The 20,619-nt window shown below is 41.8% G+C and overlaps 1 protein-coding gene across 1 annotated transcript; it reads left to right on the top strand.

Annotated features, from left to right (window-relative positions):
• Positions 1–463: 463 nt before the first annotated feature.
• Positions 464–18,558, top strand: LOC309548629 (lysozyme C-1-like; the record flags this gene model as incomplete). Its single annotated transcript, XM_082248602.1, has 4 exons — positions 464–575; positions 5,337–5,492; positions 12,714–12,792; positions 18,492–18,558. 4 exons carry the CDS (start codon positions 464–466, stop codon positions 18,556–18,558), a joined length of 414 nt encoding a protein of 137 aa, XP_082104728.1.
• Positions 18,559–20,619: the final 2,061 nt, after the last annotated feature.

The following is a 20,619-nucleotide window of genomic DNA, read 5'->3' as shown; positions in this document are numbered from 1 at the left end:
TGATACCAGCACTGTTTCCCCAGATCTAGGAGACCGTAAGCCTGCAGAAGATTCCAGCACTGTTCTGCCAGTTTTAGAAGATAAATCAGACAAAATGAGCACTGTTTTACCAATAAAAGGAAACAGTGAGCCAGAATACAATGCTAGCACTTCTCCACCAGGTCCAGAAGACAATGAATCAAATAAATATTCCAACATTGCTCCACCAAGTCCAGCAGTCACTGAACCAGCAGAAGCTTTCAAACCAATCAAAGATGAGGGATCAACAACTGCCAGTTTCAATAGCAACAGTAGGAAACCGCCAAATAAAAAAAATGACCACAGACAGTCAAATAGTCATGTGACTCAAAAGGCCTCCAGCAATGATCTATCATCATCTGATCTGGATAGCTATACAGAACAAGCAATCACACGGAATAAGCAGCAAATTACTTTTCAGCGTGACCACACTGACTCAAAAAAAATGGTCACAAATGTTCAGACCACCCTGAAAAAGGAGGAGAAACGTTGTGAAATACTGCGCATGGTCAACAAATTAAAACTGGCTGGACATGCGAAGATTAGTGCTGCTAGCTGTAAGTACACATAACAAATATAATGTATGCACAAAAGATAAGTGATAACAGAACAAAAGCATGAGCATAGAATCATGCTGACTATACATTGATAGATATCTGCTTTTCTCTGTTATGCTTATTTCATTCACCTAACAGAGAGAGATGGAAAATGTTTGATTCAGCACTTTCTTCCCCATTATCAATTTGAATAAAAATGAATTAGTTGAGTTGAAGAAAGATTTTCAAGAAAATTGGTGTAGCACCCTACAAGGTAGGTGCTAGGTAAAGTATAGCGGGCCTTGTCTGCTTATCAGCAGGGCCATGATTTTAAGCTGGGCTGTCATGTCTCCCAGGTGTGGCTGTTGAGACTGGGGAGTCTCCCCACTGTGCTAAATGAGAGGGTTCTCATTGGGCAGTGGAGGAAACCCAGGCAATGGCACACTCAGGCCTGTATCTACCCCAGAAAGGCAGATTGTGCAGCACAGCATTCTAGGAGTGGATATAAGTTTGAGGGGAGCACATGATGCAGTGTCTTTGGCGGGAAGCAGAGTCCAAGGAGGGAGAGTACGGCTGTCTCTCCTCCTGTCAGAGGAATCGGGTGTCCCGGGCGGCTTGCCTGAGGGGACAGAGGGCTGAGCTTCAGAGAGGATCCGGTGTGCCGAGGACCAGCGGAGCTAAGAGGGGTCAAGTTTCATGAAAGCATTCCCAGTTCGTGAGTACTGCAAACTGCCCCTGCGGGTCTGTCTAGTGAGAGGGGACCACTCCGGTGAAGGTCGGAGGGATCCAGGAGCTAGCCAGTGCAGGAGCAAGTATAGAGGGGGTGCAAGTGTTGACCCTGAAGAATAAAGGGGGTGCCAGTGTGTGGACCCTGAAGTGTAGAGGGGGTGCCTAGTGAGAGGACCCTGAAGTGTAGAGGGGGTGCCTAGTGAGAGGACCCTGAAGTGTAGAGGGGGTGCCTAGTGAGAGGACCCTGAAGTGTAGAGGGGGTGCCTAGTGAGAGGACCCTGAAGTGTAGAAGGGGTGCCTAGTGAGAGGACCCTGAAGTATAAAGGAGGCGCCAGCGGTTGGGCCCTGAAGAGTTGAAGTGTACAGCGTGCAGTGTACAGTGTTGAGAGTTGCAGCAGCAGAAGCAGTATACAGCAGCTACCTCAGTTAGGAAGGACTGGAGGGAGCAGTGTTCAGGACTTTTGAGCTAACCAGAGTGTCAGAAGTCAACTTCAAGTACAGTACAACAAGTCCGTGTTTTTCAAGCGCCAGCAAGCCTTGGTTGGCATCCAGCCGGATCCAGGACAGTGCTGAAAGGCATTTTTCTCCAAAGTGTCCCATTTGTACCTAGTTGAGCCAGAGGAGTATCCCACTCATTCCCTTCTCCCATCCCCAATATCAAATAAACAAAACAAACCAAAGAAGCTGGATTGATCCTTGACTCAAATCTCACACTTGGGCATTCAGCTTAAATGGGCTGAAGGTGTCACCGGTAACCATGGCAGACCCACATCAGGCCCAATGCCTGGAAATCCTGCTACATTGGCAAAACCTAAAGAGAGCTAATGAGCACTTTCAGTGGTCAGAAGGTCTTGTTTTCACATCTTAGGGTGGATCCAAGTGGACAACCCTTCCCCTAAACATCATATTCTTTATGGCCAATGGACTATGGCTTCCAAATATAAAACACATGTGCTACAGCACTGCATGATAAGTTTGCCTGCAGGTATAGTTTTCTCTTTGTTCCAATGCAAAGTTCCACAAATACACCTCATGCTGCTTCCTGTGATGGTGTGGTAGCAATGCTGCACTGCTCCAGAATTTGAAGAAGCATTGCCAATGCCATGTAGGATGTGCCTGTGTGGACCACAGTGTGATGGCTATACGTATTGTCACTGCTGATTCCCAAGCCTTGCTTTTCAAAAGGCACCTGGCCACAACTAGTCCTGCTCACTTCTTTCAGAAATGGCAACATTGCTTCTGTTTTAAAACCCTGTCACTGTGAGCTGCAGTATCTGGGAGGGGGAGCGTGTGAGACAAATGAAGGTCCGGTTGTCTAGAGTGACCCCTGCCACCCTTGCTAAAACACTTTATAAAACATGAAAAAAACCCTGTAGGGGAAACAAAGTTCAGTAACATATTTATCTTTCCTTTATTTTCCATAATGTAGGGGTTGACCCTGCCAAAAAGAACCCTGACAATGCAGCACATCCTTTTTAAAATGTGACAGCGGCTGCGGGGAGAAGAACCCTCACCTATTGTCACAGGGAAGGGGGCGAGGGGGAGGATGGGGAACCTAAATACAGGTGTAAAATGTAACATGTTCAGAGGGTGACCCTAGCCTTTAACACACCAAAAGGGACCAAAAAAGAGAAATTCATTGTTAGATTTTACATGCACTTTAATGAGATTTAACAGTTTTAAGTATCAGTAAGTGCATTTTTAACTATTACAGCATTAATACTACTGCTTTTGTAAATATAAAACACATATACTACAGTAAACATGTACTGACAATGGGATTGATTTAACTTCTACAGCATTATTATTACTATTCTCACTATTAATACCTATTATTATTAATAGCATTATTATTTTTATGTTTACGATTACAGTATTACTAATATATTATTAATAATAATTAATATATTATTTAACTACTACAGCATTAATACCACTGCTTTTGTAAGTATAAAACATATATACTACAGTAAAAATATACTGACAATGGGGTACATTTATTTACTACAGCATTATTATTATTATTACTATTATCAATATTATTATTAACATTATTATTATTATTATTAATAATACATTATTCAACTACTACAGCAGTAATACTACTGCTTTTGTAAATATAAATACATATACTTCTGTAAAAATGTACTGATAATGGGGTTGGTTTAGAAAACTGGAGAGTGTAAAATCTGGTGCAGCTGAGCATGGTAGCCAATCATCATCTAACGTTCCGGCCTCAAATACCTTTTTTAACTAAAAATACCTCTATAATACTAATCCATCGCCCTTTACAGAACCGCTATTCTCATACTTACAAGGTGTACAGTACTGGATTTTAGTCAAAATCTTACTTTTAAAAACGCTGTCTGAGGGCGGCCATCTTGGATGTGGGCATCTGAGCCTCAGTGTAATCTGCTGTGTCCTTCTTCCTGATTCGAGGGAGTGTTCTGGGAGTTCTTCCTGATTCCAGCCTCCTGGGAGTGAGGACAAACAGCTCCCAGGATGCAATGCAAAGGCGGAAGTGATGTCGGTGGCCGTGGCCACAGAGGGGGGAGAAGCAGGAAGTACAATCAAAAATACCCTGAAAATAAGGTAAGGGACCCCCGAAAAAAAATAAAAATGCCCAATTGTTGATCAGCATAGCGAGTACTCCAGGAATCACTAAAGTTGCAAAATAGGCCGGAACTCCACTTTAAGCTTTGACAGAAAACCTGCAATCTGATTGTTTTTATGCAGAGCTGCACCAGATTTTGCACTCTCCTGTTTTAGGAGAACATAACCCTAATGTGTTCATGAAAAAATTGTGTTTCCATTTTCTGCCATTCATGTATAAAAAATTAGAAATTTGCATGCAACACTTCTATAATCATGACCGGATCTTTGCCCAGTCCAGCTGATAAAGATGAATCATGAAGCAATTGGCCATCAATGGGCATGCACTAACCTCCTTATAATGGCCCGTACACATGATCCCAAAAGCAGACGAAAAATAGCGCTTTCAAAGCGATCGTACAATAATCGGATCGTTAGCATAGAGCTTTCAAGAGTCGATCACGACAGTTCATCCGATATTATCGGATGGGACAAGCACGAAAATGTTTATGGTACGATTCCAGATGGTACGATTTTCTTTGAAATCAGTACAGATGTCATCCGAAAATACAATACAATTATACTACAACACATTACATCACTTCCAAATTTTTATCCTATCGTACAAGAATTTTTATAACTTTAGTAACTTCTCCATTTTTGATATGCGACTAGCATGCAAAAAAAAAAGCGGACGATCTGTCGTCCGATTTTCGGATCGTGTGTACGGTCCAGTTGGACCTTTCCTAGCAAACCAACCTCAGGGAATAAAATCCATTCTTCAGAATATTTATCCCAATAGAAAAAATTGGCACTATAGTTGCCTCTGACTTGCTTTTGATTTGTTCCTGACCTGCTTCTGACTTGTATACTCGCTAAATTGTAAGTAAGAAAAAAAAATCAGTCCTACCACAGCAGAATAGAAAGCAAATGAGCAGTAGGAAAATTTCATACGCTCCAAATTTGTAATCAAGCTTTGCCTTCCAACTTCATCGACATAACGCAGGTTAGTAGCGGAGATGAGCAGTGATTTTGGTGAAATTGACTTGGCCATCAGAGAGTAGAAACTCTCAATTTCACTCAAACTGTTTAGGTGGGGATGTACAATGTTGTATTTACAGTGGTTTAGTTTATTTAATTAAGGGTTTCATTTATTAAAATAAAAAAATGAGTGTGCCAATGCCTTTGCATGCACACATCCGTCACGAATAATCCCTATGATGTGTCTAATATCTGTACATATTGGAAATACCACAATTAGGAAAATACCAAAATATGTTAGTACCAGAACAAATTAGTATTGTATGTTGAGGATGGGTAGATGAATCGAGGTAAGGAAGGATGGATGGATGGGTAGACACATGGTTTGATGAGTGGTTTGGTACACTGATTGTATACAGTATGGTACTTATTTTTTACTTTTCTTTTTTTTTTTTTATTTGTTTTTTTTAATTTTGGAAGGGATGTGTTTATTTAGGCATTCAAGTAACTACAATTCCAAGTTAAAAAAGAAACTCAAGAATGGTCATGGCTTTGGTTTATGTCAATTTAACAGCAGGCAACATTGCAAGGATGGAAAGGATCCTTCTAAAAATGTTTGCAAAATTCCTTGTTCCAGTAAGTGAATACTTTTTGTGTCAATTTCTTTTATCCTGTTGCATTACAATTTCAATTTTTCAGACCTGCATGAGAAGTAAAATGTCAAAACTTAGAGTATTAATTCATTCCTTGATAGAGGATATTACATGGTGCACAACTGTCTAGACCAGTGGTTCTTAACCTGGGTTCGATCGAACCCCAGGGGTTCGGTGGGTCAGTCTCGAGGGTTCGGCACACCCTCTGCTAGTACGGTACCACTTCGCTGTCAGGGACTATTTCTCCAGTTTCGGGCATGTCCTTCCGCTTCTGCTCCGCTCCGTCATCATGGAAATACATAACATCCAGTGGCGTAGCGTGGTGGGTGCAGGGGGGGGGGGTTGGGCGGCCGCACCGGGCGAAACATCTGGGGGGCAGTGTCATGTCACTCACTCTGTCATGATAGGCTGGCCGCCGCCCGCTGAGTCTGCTCGCACTCGCAGCTCTCTCTGCCCCTGGCTCACTCTCACTGCTGGCTGTGCAGCTCGGCTCCCGGCCGAATCCGATCCAGCCAGAGCCGGCATCGCCCACTGTGGAGTGGTGGGGGGGGGGCTGTGAGACAGGCCAGGTGTGCGGTGTGGAGAGGGACTGTCTGGGGGTGGGACTAACCCGTGCAGTGGCCACCCAGCGCAGCGCTGGAGAGAACCACCAGGCCAGGCAGCCGCAGCAGCAGAAGAAGCCAGCAGGTGAGAGGCCAGAGAGCCAGTGGTGACAGTGGTGCTGCAGCCTGCAGGAGGAAAACCTAGCCTGTGATCGGGAGTCGGGACACAGGTGAAAAAAAGGTAGGACTGGAGTAGTACTGGCTGTACTAGTCTAGTAACTGACTGTGTGAGAACACTGAGAAGACTATAAAGGGGATCTATTTTATGGGGAACCTGGCCTGCTGTAAGGGGGGAGATCTAAATGGGGGACGGGACCTCACCTCACTCTGGCCTGCTGTAAGGGGGGATTTATATGGGGGACATGATCCCCCATATAGATCCCCCTTACAGTAGGCCAGGGTGAGGTCCCCCATATAGATCCCCCCCTACAGCAGGCCAGGGTGAGGTGAGGTCCCCCATATAGATCCCCCCCTACAGCAGACCAGGGTGAGGTTAGGTCACTCTGGGGTCCCCCATATAGATCCCCCCCTACAGCAGGCCAGGGTCCGGACCTCATCTCACCCTGTCCTGCTGTAAGGGGGGAGATCTATATGGGGGACGGGACCTCATCTCACCCTGGCCTGCTTTAAGGGGGGATCTATATGGGGGACCTGGGATCTATATGGGGGACCTCACCCTGGCCTGCTGTAAGGGGGGATCTATATGGAGGACCTGGGATCTATATGGGGGACCTCACCCTGGCCTGCTGTAAGGGGGGATCTATATGGGGGACCTTGTCCCCCATATAGATCCCCCTTACAGCAGGCCAGGGTGAGGTCCGAGGTCCCCCATATAGATCCCCCTTACAGCAGGCCAGGGTGAGGAGAGGTCCCCCATATAGATCCCCCCTTACAGCAGGCCAGGGTGAGGTGAGGTCCGGGGTCCCCCATATAGATCCCCCTCACCCTGGCTTACTGTAAAGGGGGTGATCTATATGGGGGACGGGACCTCACCCTGGCCTGCTATAAGGGGGGATGCTGGACATAAAAACAAAGAAAAGGAACAGACTTTGTTGCGAAAATGACATGAGAGTGGCACTTGCCAAGATAAAGCCGCGCATTTCTGAACTGGTCTCTGAAAGACAACAGCAGAAGTCACACTAATTTGCAGTAAATATTCATTATTATGTTTTTGTGTGAAAATCATGTTTTAATGGTTTTGTTCTTTGTTCTTAATGGTTTTGTTCATTTTGTGCACCTATGTATAAATATATACCTAAAATAATATATACCTATGTTTTGAATTTGAAAAAATCGTATTTTATTTTTCCAATTAAGAAGGGTTTAGTGAATGCGCATATGAAATTGGTGGGGTTCAGTACCTCCAACAAGGTTAAGAACCACTGGTCTAGACTAATGGCCCAAAACTCCTTAACCACTTAAGCCCCGGAAGATTTTACCCCCTCCCTGACCAGACCCTATTTTGCGATTCGGCACTGCGTGATTTTAACGGACAATTGTGCAGTCGTGCGATGCTGTACCTAAACGGAATTGACGTCCTTTTTTTTCCACAAACAGAGCTTTCTTTTGGTGGTATTTGATCACCTGTGCAATTTTTACTTTTTGCGGTATAAGCAAAAAAAGATCGTAAATTTTGAAAAAATAATAATAATAAATAATAATTTTTTTATATGAAATTCCCCCCCCCAAAAAAATGTAAAAATCAAAATTTTTTAACATTTTAGGCCAATTTGTTTTCTGCTACATATGTTTGGAAAAAAAAAAATCGCAATAAGTGTATTTTGATTGGTTTGCGCAAAAGTTATTGCGTTTACTAACTAAGGGAAAGATTTTTGTCATTTTTGTTGTTTTTTTTTTTAACGAGTAATGGCGGCGATCTGCGAATTTTTATTCTTGCGGGACTGCGACGTTGCGGCAGACAGATCGGACCCTTGACTGACATTTTTTACACTTTTGGGGTTACCAGTGAAATTACTACAGTAATCAGTGCTATAAATATGCACTGTTACTGTAAAAATGACACTGGCAGGGAAGGGATTAACTTTATGGGTTTAACCCCTAACCCTATCTAACCCTATGTATCTAAACCTATGTATCTAACCCTAACCCTATGTATCTAGCCCTATGTATCTAACCCTAACCCTAAACCTCTCTAACCCTAACTCTAACTATGTATCTAACCCTAACCCCATGAATTTAACCCTAACCCTACGTATCTAACCCTAACCCTAACCCTAACCCTATGTATCTAACCCTATGTATCTAACCCTAACCCTATCCCTAAACCTCTATAACCCTAACCCTATGTATCTAACCCTAAGTCTCTAACCCTAACCCCAATCCTATATATCCATGTATCTAACTCTAACCCTAACCCTAAGTCTCTAACCCTAACCCTAACCCTATGCATCTAACTCTAACCCTATGTATCTAACCCTAACCTTATGTATCTAACCCTAACCCTATCTAACCCTATGTATCTAACCCTAACCCTAAGGCTATGTATCTACCCCAATGTATCTAACCCTAACCCTATGTATCTAACCCTATGTATCTAACCATAACCCTAAACCTCTCTAACCCTAACCCTAACTATGTATCTAACCCTAACCCCATGAATTTAACCCTAACCCTACGTATCTAACCCTAACCCTAATCCTATGTATTTATGTATCTAACCCTAACCCTAACCCCCTAACCCTAACCCGATGTATCTAGCCCTAACCCTGTGTATCTAACCCTAACCTTATGTATCTAACCCTAACCCTATCTAACCCTATGTATCTAACCCTAACCCTAACCCTATGTATCTATCTAACCCTAACCCTTACCCTATGTATCTAACCCTAACCATATGTATCTAACCCTAACCCTAACCCTATGTATCCAACTAACCCTAACCCCTTAACCCCCTAACCCTAACTCCCTAACCCTAACCCTATGTATCTAACCCTAACCCTTACCCTAACCCTATGTATCTAACCCTATGTATCTAACCCTAACCCTATGTATCTAACCCTAACCCTATGTATCTATCTATCCCTAACCCTTACCCTATGTATCTAACCCTAACCCTATGTATCTAACCCTAAGTCACTAACCCTAACCCCAATCCTATATATCTATGTATCTAACCCTAACCCCCTAACCCTTACCCTATGTATCTAACCCTAACCCTATGTATCTAACCCTAAGTCTCTAACCCTAACCCAAATCCTATATATCTATGTATCTAACCCTAACCCTAACCCCCTAGCCCTAACCCTATGTATCTAACCCTAACCCTATCCCTAACCTTAACCCTATGTATCTATCTAACCCTAACCCTAACCCTATGTATCTATCTAACCCTAACCCTATCTAACCCTAACCCTACTCCCTAACCGTAACCCAAACCCTCTAACCCTCACCCTAACCGTTACCCTTACCCTATGTATCTAACCCTATGTATCTAACCCTAACCCTAAACCTCTCTAACCCTAACCCTATGTATCTAACCCTAAGTCTCTAACCCTAACCCTATGTATCTATGTATCTAACCCTAACCCTATGTATCTAACCCTAACACTATCTATGTATCTAACCCTAACCCTATGTATTTAACCCTAACCCTATGTATCTAACCCTAACCCTATTTATTTAACCCTAAGTCTCTAACCCTAACCCTAATCCTATGTATCTATGTATCTAACCCTAACCCTAACCCTAACCCTATCTAACCATAACCCTATGTATCTAACCCTAACCCTATGTATCTAACTAACCCTAACCCCCTAACCCTAATCCCTTAACCCTATGTATCTAACCCTAACCCTAGCCTTAACCTTAACCTTATGTATCTATTTAACCCTAACCCTATGTATCTATCTAACCCTAACCCTATCTAACCCTTACCCTACTCCCTAACCCTAACCCAAACCCTCTAACCCTAACCCCATAACCCTAACCCAAACCCTTACCCCCTAACCCTAACCCCTAAACCCTAACCCCCAAACCCTAACCCTAACCCCCTAACCCCAACCCTAACCTTAACCCCCCTAACCCTAAACCCTAACCCCTAACCCTATCCCTATGTATCTAACCCTATGCATCTACCTTACCCTAACCCTAACCCCTAACCCTATCCCTAACCCTATCTAACCCTATCTATCTAACCCTATGTATCTAACCCTAACCCTATTTATCTAACCCTATGTATCTAACCCTAACCCTAAACCTCTCTAACCCTAACCCTAACTATGTTTCTAACCCTAACCCCATGAATTTAACCCTAACCCTACGTATCTAACCCTAACCCTAAACCTCTCTAACCCTAACCCTAAGTATCTAACCCTAAGTCTCTAACCCTAACCCTATGTATCTATGTATCTAACCCTATGTATCTAACCCTAACCCTATGTATCTAACCCTAACCCTATTCCTAACCCTATGTATCTAACCCTATGTATCTAACCCTAACCCTAAACCTCTATAACCCTAACCATATGTATTCAACCCTAAGTCTCTAACCCTAACCCTAATCCTATGTATCTATGTATCTAACCCTAACCCCCTAACCCTAACCCTATGTATCTAACCCTAACCCTATGTATCTAACCCTAACCGTATGTATCTAACCCTAACCCTATCTAACCCTATGTATCTAACCCTAATCCTAACCCTAACCCTATGTATCTAACCCTAACCCTATGTATCTATCTATCTAACCCTAACCCTTACCCTAACCCTATGTATCTAACCCTAACCCTATGTATCTAACCCTAACCCTATGTATCTAACTAACCCTCACCCTAACCCCCTAACCCCCTTACCCTATGTATCTAACCCTAACCCTAGCCCTAACCTTAACCCGATGTATCTATCTAACCCTAACCCTATGTATCTATCTAAACCTAACACTATCTAACCCTAACCCTACTCCCTAACCCTAACCCTTTGCATCTTGCTAACCCTAACCCCTAACCCTATCCCTAACCCTATCTAACCCTATGTATCTAAACCTATGTATCTAACCCTAACCCTATGTATCTAGCCCTATGTATCTAACCCTAACCCTAAACCTCTATAACCCTAACCCTGACTATGTATCTAATCCTAACCCCATGAATTTAACCCTAACCCTACGTATCTAACCCTAACCCTTAACCTAACCCTATGTATCTAACCCTATGTATCTAACCCTAACCCTAACCCTAAACCTCTCTAACCCTAACCCTAACCATATGTATCTAACCCTAAGTCTCTAACCCTAACCCTAACCCTATGTATCTATGTATCTAACCCTAACCCTATGTATCTAACCCTAACCCTATATATCTAACCCTAACCCTAACACTATCTATGTATCTAACCCTAACCCTATGTATTTAACCCTAACCCTATGTATCTAACCCTAAGTCTCTAACCCTAATCCTATGTATCTATGTATCTATCCCTAACCCTAACCCTATGTATCTAACCCTAACCCTTTGTATCTAACCCTAACCCTATGTATCAAACCCTAACCCCAACCCCAACCCCAACCCTAACCCCCCTAACCCTAAACCCTAACCCCTAACCCTATGTATCTAACCCTGTGTATCTAACCTTAACCCTAACTCTAACCCTATGTATCTAACCCTATGCATCTACCTAACCCTAACCCTATCCCTAACCCTATCTAACCCTATGTATCTAACCGAATGTATCTAACCCTAACCCTATGTATCTAACCCTATGTATCTAACCCTAACCCTAACCACGCACAGAGATGTTAGGGAGCGAGCGGGGGTGGGAGCGTGCCTCCGGCGGCGTGCGCCCGCCCCCTAGAGCCTCACAGGCGAGCAACGTAGATCTACGTCACTTTGTCTGTTAGGGGCTGACCGCCGACGTAGATAGTCGTGCGACGGTCGACAAGTGGTTAAACCAATAACATCATTGGCCTTTGATGTGTTATTTAAATTATAGCATTTTATATATGATCATCTTTTCTTGTTCTAGTAGGTGACTATTTTTGGATCTTTTTCCTGTATCCTGTTGTATTTCGGTGTCCATGCTCCAGAACTCCATGGGAAGTAAAATGCCAAAACTTAGAGTATTGCACCAATTCCTTGATAAAGGAAATCACATGGGGCACAAATGACTAGACTCCAGGCCCAAAACTCAATAACATTATTGGTCTTTGATGTGTAATTCAAATTATAGTTTTCTAAAGCACTATATAGATAAAATCATAAATAGCCATATGGTAGTTTTGCTTGATTTGTTTTTCTAGGAAAACCCTTAACGTATTGCTTGGTTAAAAATAAACTGAAACAACCAAGACATGCCAACGAAGGGTCTTGTTGTCACTTTCTTCACTGCCCTTTCCTTCGATCACCATTTGGCAGTGCAACGGTGCCTGACCCTTCCTCCAATCTTCACTACCTTCCAAAATAATGGTTACTGCCCCTTTCTGCGATCTTCACTAGCTTGCAAAGCAACAACCACTGCCCCTTCCTCCAATCTTTACTTTCTGTTGAGCACCAGTCTTCTCAAATCTGTCACTTTCAGGTCCTTTTCAGTTGCTTTAAAGTAAACAACATTTCCTCCTTAATCATTTTCCTTTTGATTTTCTTCTGTAGAATTTCTAAATGATGATTTTAAAGATGACATCATATGCCTCAAGAAGATCGTAAAAAGTGTTAAAGATTTAAATGCATGGTAAGGCATAAACATAACATAGAAATCTTATCCTCACATCAGAAATACTTGTACGTTACACATTAATCCAGTATTACTTTACTTTAGACAGGGATGTGGTTTGATCCTTGCAAATTTTTGTCTTTTTTTTTTTTTTCTTTTTATAATGAGCCATGGCTAGCAGGCTTAGCAGGCCAATAATGGGACTTTTGCATTAGCCATTCAACCCAGCTAAGCAAAGGATAGTCATTGAGGTTGATTTACTAAAGGCAAGTACATTTACAGTATACTGTGCACTACGTGCACTTGGAAGTGAAGTTGCTCTAGATCTGAGGGAAAGCTCTGAAATTAGGGGAAGCCTGCTGATTTCTATAATCTAAATCATGTGCAAGCTAAAATACTGTTATTTTCCTTGCATGTTACCCTCAGATCTAGAGCAACTGCACTTGCTCCTCACTATGGACCTGAGAGGTAGAAAGTCTGTAAAGGTTAGAGTTTTGCACTCGGGATCCACTGATTGAAGTTGAAAACATTTTCAGGCGCAAATGCAAAAAATGTTAAATGCATATTTTTATCCTATTGGTGAGTTTAATTTTTTGTTTTTTAATTGCCATTAAAATCCTAGGACTTCTATCTGGTCCAGCAGCAGGTTTAGAGTTTTCATTTCCCTTGGAGATATAGCAGCAGCATTCACTTGTTATTGACCATTTGTTTTTGGATATGTTTTATGTTCACAAAAATTTAAAGAAAAAAGTGCAAGAACATTATGCACCTAAACCACCTCACATTTATTAAACTCCTATATTCACACAGGTAAATATAAAGTCAATCACCAGTAAGGTCTATTTTCTCTGATAAAAACTGTCCTGCCACTGGCCATTTTTTACACTACACTACTCAATCATCTGTTAGCTCTCAATAGAGATGGGCCGAACACCCCCCGGTTCGGTTCGTACCAGAACTTTCTAACATCGTGAAAGTTTGGAACTGAATAACCAACCCTATTTAAGTCTATGGGACCCGAACTGGAAAAAATCAAAAGTGCCCATTTTGAAGGCCTTTATGCAAATAATTGGGCATAAAATGGTTATGGGGTTTCGGGTACTGCCCTGGGGGACATGTACAAATTTAAAAAAGTTTGTAAAAAAAACATCATTTTTAAATGAGCAGTGATTAACTGATGCTTAAAGTGAAAAAATAAAAAATTCCTTTAAATATAGTGCCTGGGGGGGTCCCCTTACTGGCACATCTGTACCGTGTATAGTGCCTGCTGCAGCAAAAATGACATTTATAAAGGTAAAAAAAAATTACATTTTCCCAGCAAGCTTTCTTTATTTTATAAACAACAGCTTGAGGGGCCAGTCTTTGTGATGAGGCCACAATTAAGTGAACTTGGAACAGGATTAGAGATTTTTTGAATAAACTATGGTGTCTCTTTCGCAGACTTTGGATAGAAGTAACAGGTGTAGGAAAAATTGGTCTTTGGGTGTCAGTGTTGCCTTCACACTGTAAAATTTTAGAGGTACTCTTGATGAAAGCAAAAACTGGCCTTGCCGTCAAAAATTTAAATGATATGCAACTGTCAGACAGGTGCGGAAAAATTGGTCCTTGGGTGGTAATTGTGCCAATGAAACCTACACAAAAAAAAATTCTTCCAGATTAAATCGACACCCACAAAGCAAGGCAGCCTAGACAGTTTTTCAGAGATTCCAGATCCAGAAAGCACTTAATCAGCGACATTGGTATCAGGGGCTTGATAGCTGCTGCTGCTCCTGCTAATCCAGAACAAATTCATTTGGATAAATGGAAAGGACAAGGGGTGTGGCGCTGCCAAGGTGGTTGGTGAATGGATATAATAAATGTGTAAAAAATGTAAGAAAATTTTAAAAAATGTCAAGAGACAGCTGAAAGGTGCCAATGAATAATAAATATGCCACTGATGGTAAAACTCCAGTAAAAATGGTAAATTAAATTGGTGTTGTATAGAAAAGGCAAAAACACATAAAATGGATAATAAAAGGTAAAGTTAAACTGATATTGGTGCAAAAAAACATATAGTATACAAAACAACTAGCCAAAGGTGAGTGGCTGGTATTTAAGGAGTGTAGACTGACCTGGTGTGAATCAGTGATGGTGAACACTAGATAGGTCTAACAGATGGGTGCAGGATGTAATCGTAAATACACAACTTAAATAATAAATAAAATCAAGTGGTCACTGATTCATCTTCAATATATATAGATAAAGTGGCAGTGCATCCAGATAGTGTGCAAAAACAATATGGTGACTATATAAAAATAGTAGCAACAGTCCATATATATCGTGCAACACATTTAGTAAATCCTTAAGTGATGGTGACATTGGTAACCCTGTGGTGGGTATAATGGTGGGGTGCTTGTGATCCCTGGGGTAAGTAGCACACTCACTGGAAATACCCACCCCACACAGGGGTGTAGGGCAGGTATAAATAGGTATATTCCTCAGGTGGGTCCTGGGTCCCTTTGGGGGTCTCTGCCTGGCAATCCCAAATGGGTATCCTTGGGGCCTCACTAGATTCCCATGGGAGGGGATAGGGGTATCCTGAACGGTCTCCCAATCCTGGGTGTAAAGGTCCTCTTAGGGGTCCTACTCCGGGTTCTCCTTGGGGTATGGTAAACAAACATAAATCGAGATCAGGAAGTGTTTGGAATGCAATGCGTTCATTCTGGAGCCAGAATCGGAAATGATGTGACTGCGCCGTACGCGTTTCGTCATAGACGTCCTCAGCAGTGTCATGACATCTCCGGTCTCCGTCCATAAATATGTTGCGGAGTCATGGCAATGAGCTGCAGCTGGGCCTGGAATGCGGAAGAGGTGGTGGCTGAATTTTAACCCATGGGGGTAAATAGATGTGGCGATTAGAAAATGTAAATCAAATGGGGCCAAATTGTAAAACACATAAATATTAAGGCCAATACGTACAACATATTTAAGGATATTCCAGAAAGTAAAATAAGTAAACAAAAAATAACATAGTACAACATTGGTATAAAATTGATATAAACAGGAGGAGGCGGGGATAGTTGAATTTCGATAAATGTCAGCCGGTCCATGGAGTCTGTGGACAGACGCACTCTTTTATCTGTCATAAAATCTCCTGCAGCACTAAATACCTGTTCGGAAAGCATGCTGGATGCAGGGTAGCCCAGCAGCTCAATTGCATACTAGGCAAGTTCTGGTCAGTGGTCTATTCTCATGACCTATTAACCCAGTGGATTGTCAACTGGGAAGTTCTCCATATCTGTTTTCACCCCTAGATAATCTCTGACCATATGAGGCAGGGTCTGCCAAGGCGATGTGGAAGCTGACAGCCCTAGGCACTGAGGACTATGGGGCTTTCCCCTTGCAATGGTGGTCAAGGAGGGTTGCCAACTAATAGTGATCCTTCTCCTTGATGCCATGTATTCTTATGTCCTTTCGCAGGCTTTGAAGCATAAGGGAGCCCATGCACCGCAAGTTTGTGGGGGCATGAGAAGCAGACTCCTTGGGTCACTGAGGATTACAGTATTTTAGCACAACAATGATAACAGGATCCAATAAAATGCATTTTATTGGATCCTGTTATCGCTGTTGTGCTAAAATAAAAATCCTTTGAATGAAGAAGCTACTGGGTTGACGGCTTATCTTTTCTACTATGGATTTGCAGTGAACGACTTGGCCAGTGCACCAGCTCCACTCATACACCTTCCAATATAGTGGTAGAGCTTGGGTGAGTTTTCTTGTGTTATCACTATATTTACACTAAACGGATACTTTACACACACAATAGAATTAGAATAGCACACTATAGCACACTAACTCGCTAGTTAGGTAGATCCCTGTTCTACCTCTCTCCACACCAATATCACACTACAAATGGCTGCTATGGGAAGGATATTTTTATATGGGGTGGGACTAAGGGCAATGAGCCATGTTTGGAGAGAGTCACCATGACAGTGTCCAATCATGGCTTTGACAGTGCTATGTGTCCTGATTGGGCAAAACTTTTATTGCTTCAGCTAATCAGGGCTTCCAACACACTGTGCCACGGTGTAGTGCATTGTGGGGCACAAATGGTCGAACGCCCTGACAATTTGTTTGTTCCCTGAACAGGCGAACGCCGATGTTTGGCCCAAATTCATGCTCGGGCTGAAACGTTCGCCCAACACTAGCTCTCAACTCTTGTAGAAAAAACCCTTGTCTGTGCCCCGTGTCTCTAGCACATTTACACGTAAACTTGCTGATTTAAAACCACCCTGCTCCTGGAAATTTTTTACACTGCTTTAACATCTGCGGTCTCTTCATTTTTTATTAGCGTTTGATAGAAACTGACCAGTGGCAGGGCAGTTTTGCATCAGCAACATGGACAGACTCAGTGAACTGTTGGCTAATTTTTATCCACTAGTCAAGCAGGCCTATTACCATTTGATGCAAAAGCACGTGTTGCTTCTAAAATTACCTGAAAATATGGTGGAGTTGTGCTTAACCACTTAAGCCCCGGAGGATTTGGCTGCTCAAAGACCAGGGCCTATTATACGATTCAGCACTGCGTGAATTTAACGGACAATTGCACGGTCGTGCGGCGCTGTACCCAAATGAAATTGATGTCCTTTTTTTTCCCCACAAACAGAGCTTTCTTTTGGTGGTATTTGATCACCTGTGCGATTTTTACTTTTTGCGCTATATACCAAAAAAGAGCGTCATTTTTGAAAAAATAATATTTTTTCAAATTTTTTTATATGAAATTCCCCCAAAAAAATGTAAAAATCTAATTTTTTTAACATTTTAGGCCAATTTGTTTTCTGCTACATATGTTTGGTAATTTTGATTGGTTTGCGCAAAAGTTATTGCTTCTACTAACTACGGGAAAAATTTATGTCATTTTTATTGTTTTTTTTTTACTAATAATGGCGGCGATCTGCGTTTTTTTTTTTTGCGAGACTGCGACATTGCGGCGGACAGATCGGACCCCTGACTGACATTTTTGACAATTTTGGGGGTACCAGTGACATTACTACAGTAATCAGTGCTATAAATATGCACTATTATTGTAAAAATGACACTGGCAGGGAAGGGGTTAACTTTATTAGAGATCAAGGGGTTAAGTGTGTCCCTAGGGGCGTGCTTCTAACTGTAAAGGGGCGTGGCTTTTTATGTAACCACAGAGACATACGATCCTACATAGCAGGATCGTATGATCTCTGCTGTTACACCAGGGAGAATGACAGGCGGCTTTGTTTACATCAGCCGCCTGCCTTTCTCCCTCTCCAGCGGGAGATTGCGAGTGACTGGCGGACATCAGAGCCGCCGGTCACTCGCGCAGGGAAGGTAGGGAACGAGCGGGGGCGGGAGCGCGCCTCCGGCGGCGCGTACTCGTTCCCTAGAGGCTCGTGGGCGAGCGACGTAGCCCTACGTCGTTTTGCCCAGGAGGGGCTGACTGCCGCAACCGGCAAGCGGTTAAAGGTGTTAAACCGGATGAACTACACTGTGCATAAAGTTTTTATGAATCAAAGTTGTAATGCAAAAATGTTAAAAGCAAAAAGAAAGAAAACAAAGATGTGCTCTTTAATCCTTTTTTTTTTAGGCATAGTTAGGAGTTTTCCTTCCCTTTATTCGGTTATGAGCACTGAAGCTTCCTTAGTGATGTATAGAATTATTATTTCCCCTTTGTTTGCCCTTTATTACCTTGTTTTCTGTTATAGGCCGGTTTGGAACAATCGTTGCAAAGGGAAGAACCACAAGCAATATATAGCAGGATGCAAACCCTAAAGAAGACACTTCAGAAGATGTTACCCGTTTTTATTCTGGTCATCTACTTCTTTTATCCAGTAAACCAGACTACATCCTGCTTAGGTGTAAAATATTCTTCAATAAACAAAAATTAAGTCTGCCCCTGTGTTTTTATTATATTACAGACACATATTAACCACTTCAGATTTCACAATTGTACACCAAAATAAAACAAAAAACTTTTACCAGCGCTTGTGATTTTAATGGTACATGGGTGAATGTTCACATTTCCTAGTGTATGACCATGGAGGTATTCAGTCACTGTTTGATTGACACCCGATTGAGATGCTGTGGCATGACCTCAAGAAAGCGATTCACACCAGACATGCCAAGAATATTGCTGAACTGAAACAGTTCTGCAAAGAGGAATGGTCAAGAATTAATCCTGACCGTTGTGCACGTCTGATCTGCAACTACAGGAAACGTTTGGTTGAAGTTATTGCTGACAGAGGAGGTTCAACCAGTTATTAAATCCAAGGGTTCACATACTTTTTCCACCTGCACTGTGAATGTTTACATGGTGTGTTCAATAAAAACATGACAACATTTCATTCTTTGTGTGTTATTAGTTTAAGCAGACTGTGATTGTCTATTGTTGTGACTGATGCCCCGTACACACGTGCAGATTAACTGAAGACTTTTGTCTGCAGACTTACCAAAACCATATAATATGAGGTCAAACCTAAACACTTTCAATTTGTATGCAATCCGGCAGGCCCTTGCACTACATAGAAAAGGTAAATCTGAAGACAAAAGTCTTCAGATAATCTGCACGTGTGTACGGGGCATTAGATGATGATCAGATCACATTTTATGACCAATTTGTGCAGAAATCCATATCATTCCAAAGGGTTCACATACTTTTTCTTGCAGCTGTAATTTAACTACTCTATCTATCTATCTATCTATCTATCTATCTATCTATCTATCTATCTATCTATCTATCTATCTATCTATCTATCTATCTATCTATCTATCTATCTATCTATCTATCTATCTATCTATCTATCTATCTATCTATCTATCTAACAGAATGTGCAGCGCTAATATAACTTCAGTGGAATAGTGGCAAATAATTGAAATAGTGCCATTAAATAGTGAAAACAACCTAATCAAAATACAAATGCATAAATATACAATTAATGTCCATAAAACATGTGTATGTAAAGGAACAACTACCAAAATTCCATGCAACTGAAAAAGTAAAGTAAAGCAGTGTCCAAAAAGTTTCCCTAATGGTGGTAAAAAAGTGCTTGGATGAGAATTCAAGGAACCACAAATCCCAGCAGGTAGGTATAATAGTCACATACTGTAAACCAGGGATATTTGAAGAAGGCACCCCTGATGACGCCATATGTGTGGCGAAACCGGTCGGGTGAGTTAGTCAGACGTGACGCTACCACGCCCCCAACAGCCGGCTATTACAATATACTAGGATGATCAGCCATGCTTTAGGAGATGGTTTCCTTGCCTTGATCTTCATTTGATTGTACATGCCTTTGATGCTCTTCTCAAATGTGAGTTTGATACATTTATGGTTTTAATAAATAGTTTGTTTTTATGGAGTCACACTATGTCCCTGTCATCGTTTTTCACACATGTTAAATCTGGATATCGGATCTGAGCTGCCTGGTTCTAGTGAAGTGACATCCTGTGGTTCATTTTGGTATTGCCATTAAACCTGCATAGGTTTACTCATTATAATTTGAGTGACCCACTTGCTCTGGTAAGCTGCTAATCCACCCTTTTTGGTGATCTTTACACGGGTGCCTTCTTCAAATATCCCTGGTTTATGTGACTATTATACCTACCTGCTGGGATTTGTGGTTCCTTGAATTCTCATCCAAGCACTTTTTTTACCACCATTAAGGAAACTTTTTGGACACTGCTTTACTTTACTTTTTCAGTTGCATGGACTTTTGGTAGTTGTTCCTTTACATACACATGTTTTATGGACATTAATTGTATATTTATGCATTTGTATTTTGATTAGGTTGTTTTCACTATTTAATGGCACTATTTCAATTATTTGCCACTATT

This window comes from Pelophylax lessonae (assembly GCF_965119305.1).
Source record: "Pelophylax lessonae genome assembly, chromosome: 3".
Lineage (NCBI taxonomy): Eukaryota > Metazoa > Chordata > Amphibia > Anura > Ranidae > Pelophylax > Pelophylax lessonae.
This window is presented reverse-complemented; position numbering and strand designations above follow the sequence as displayed.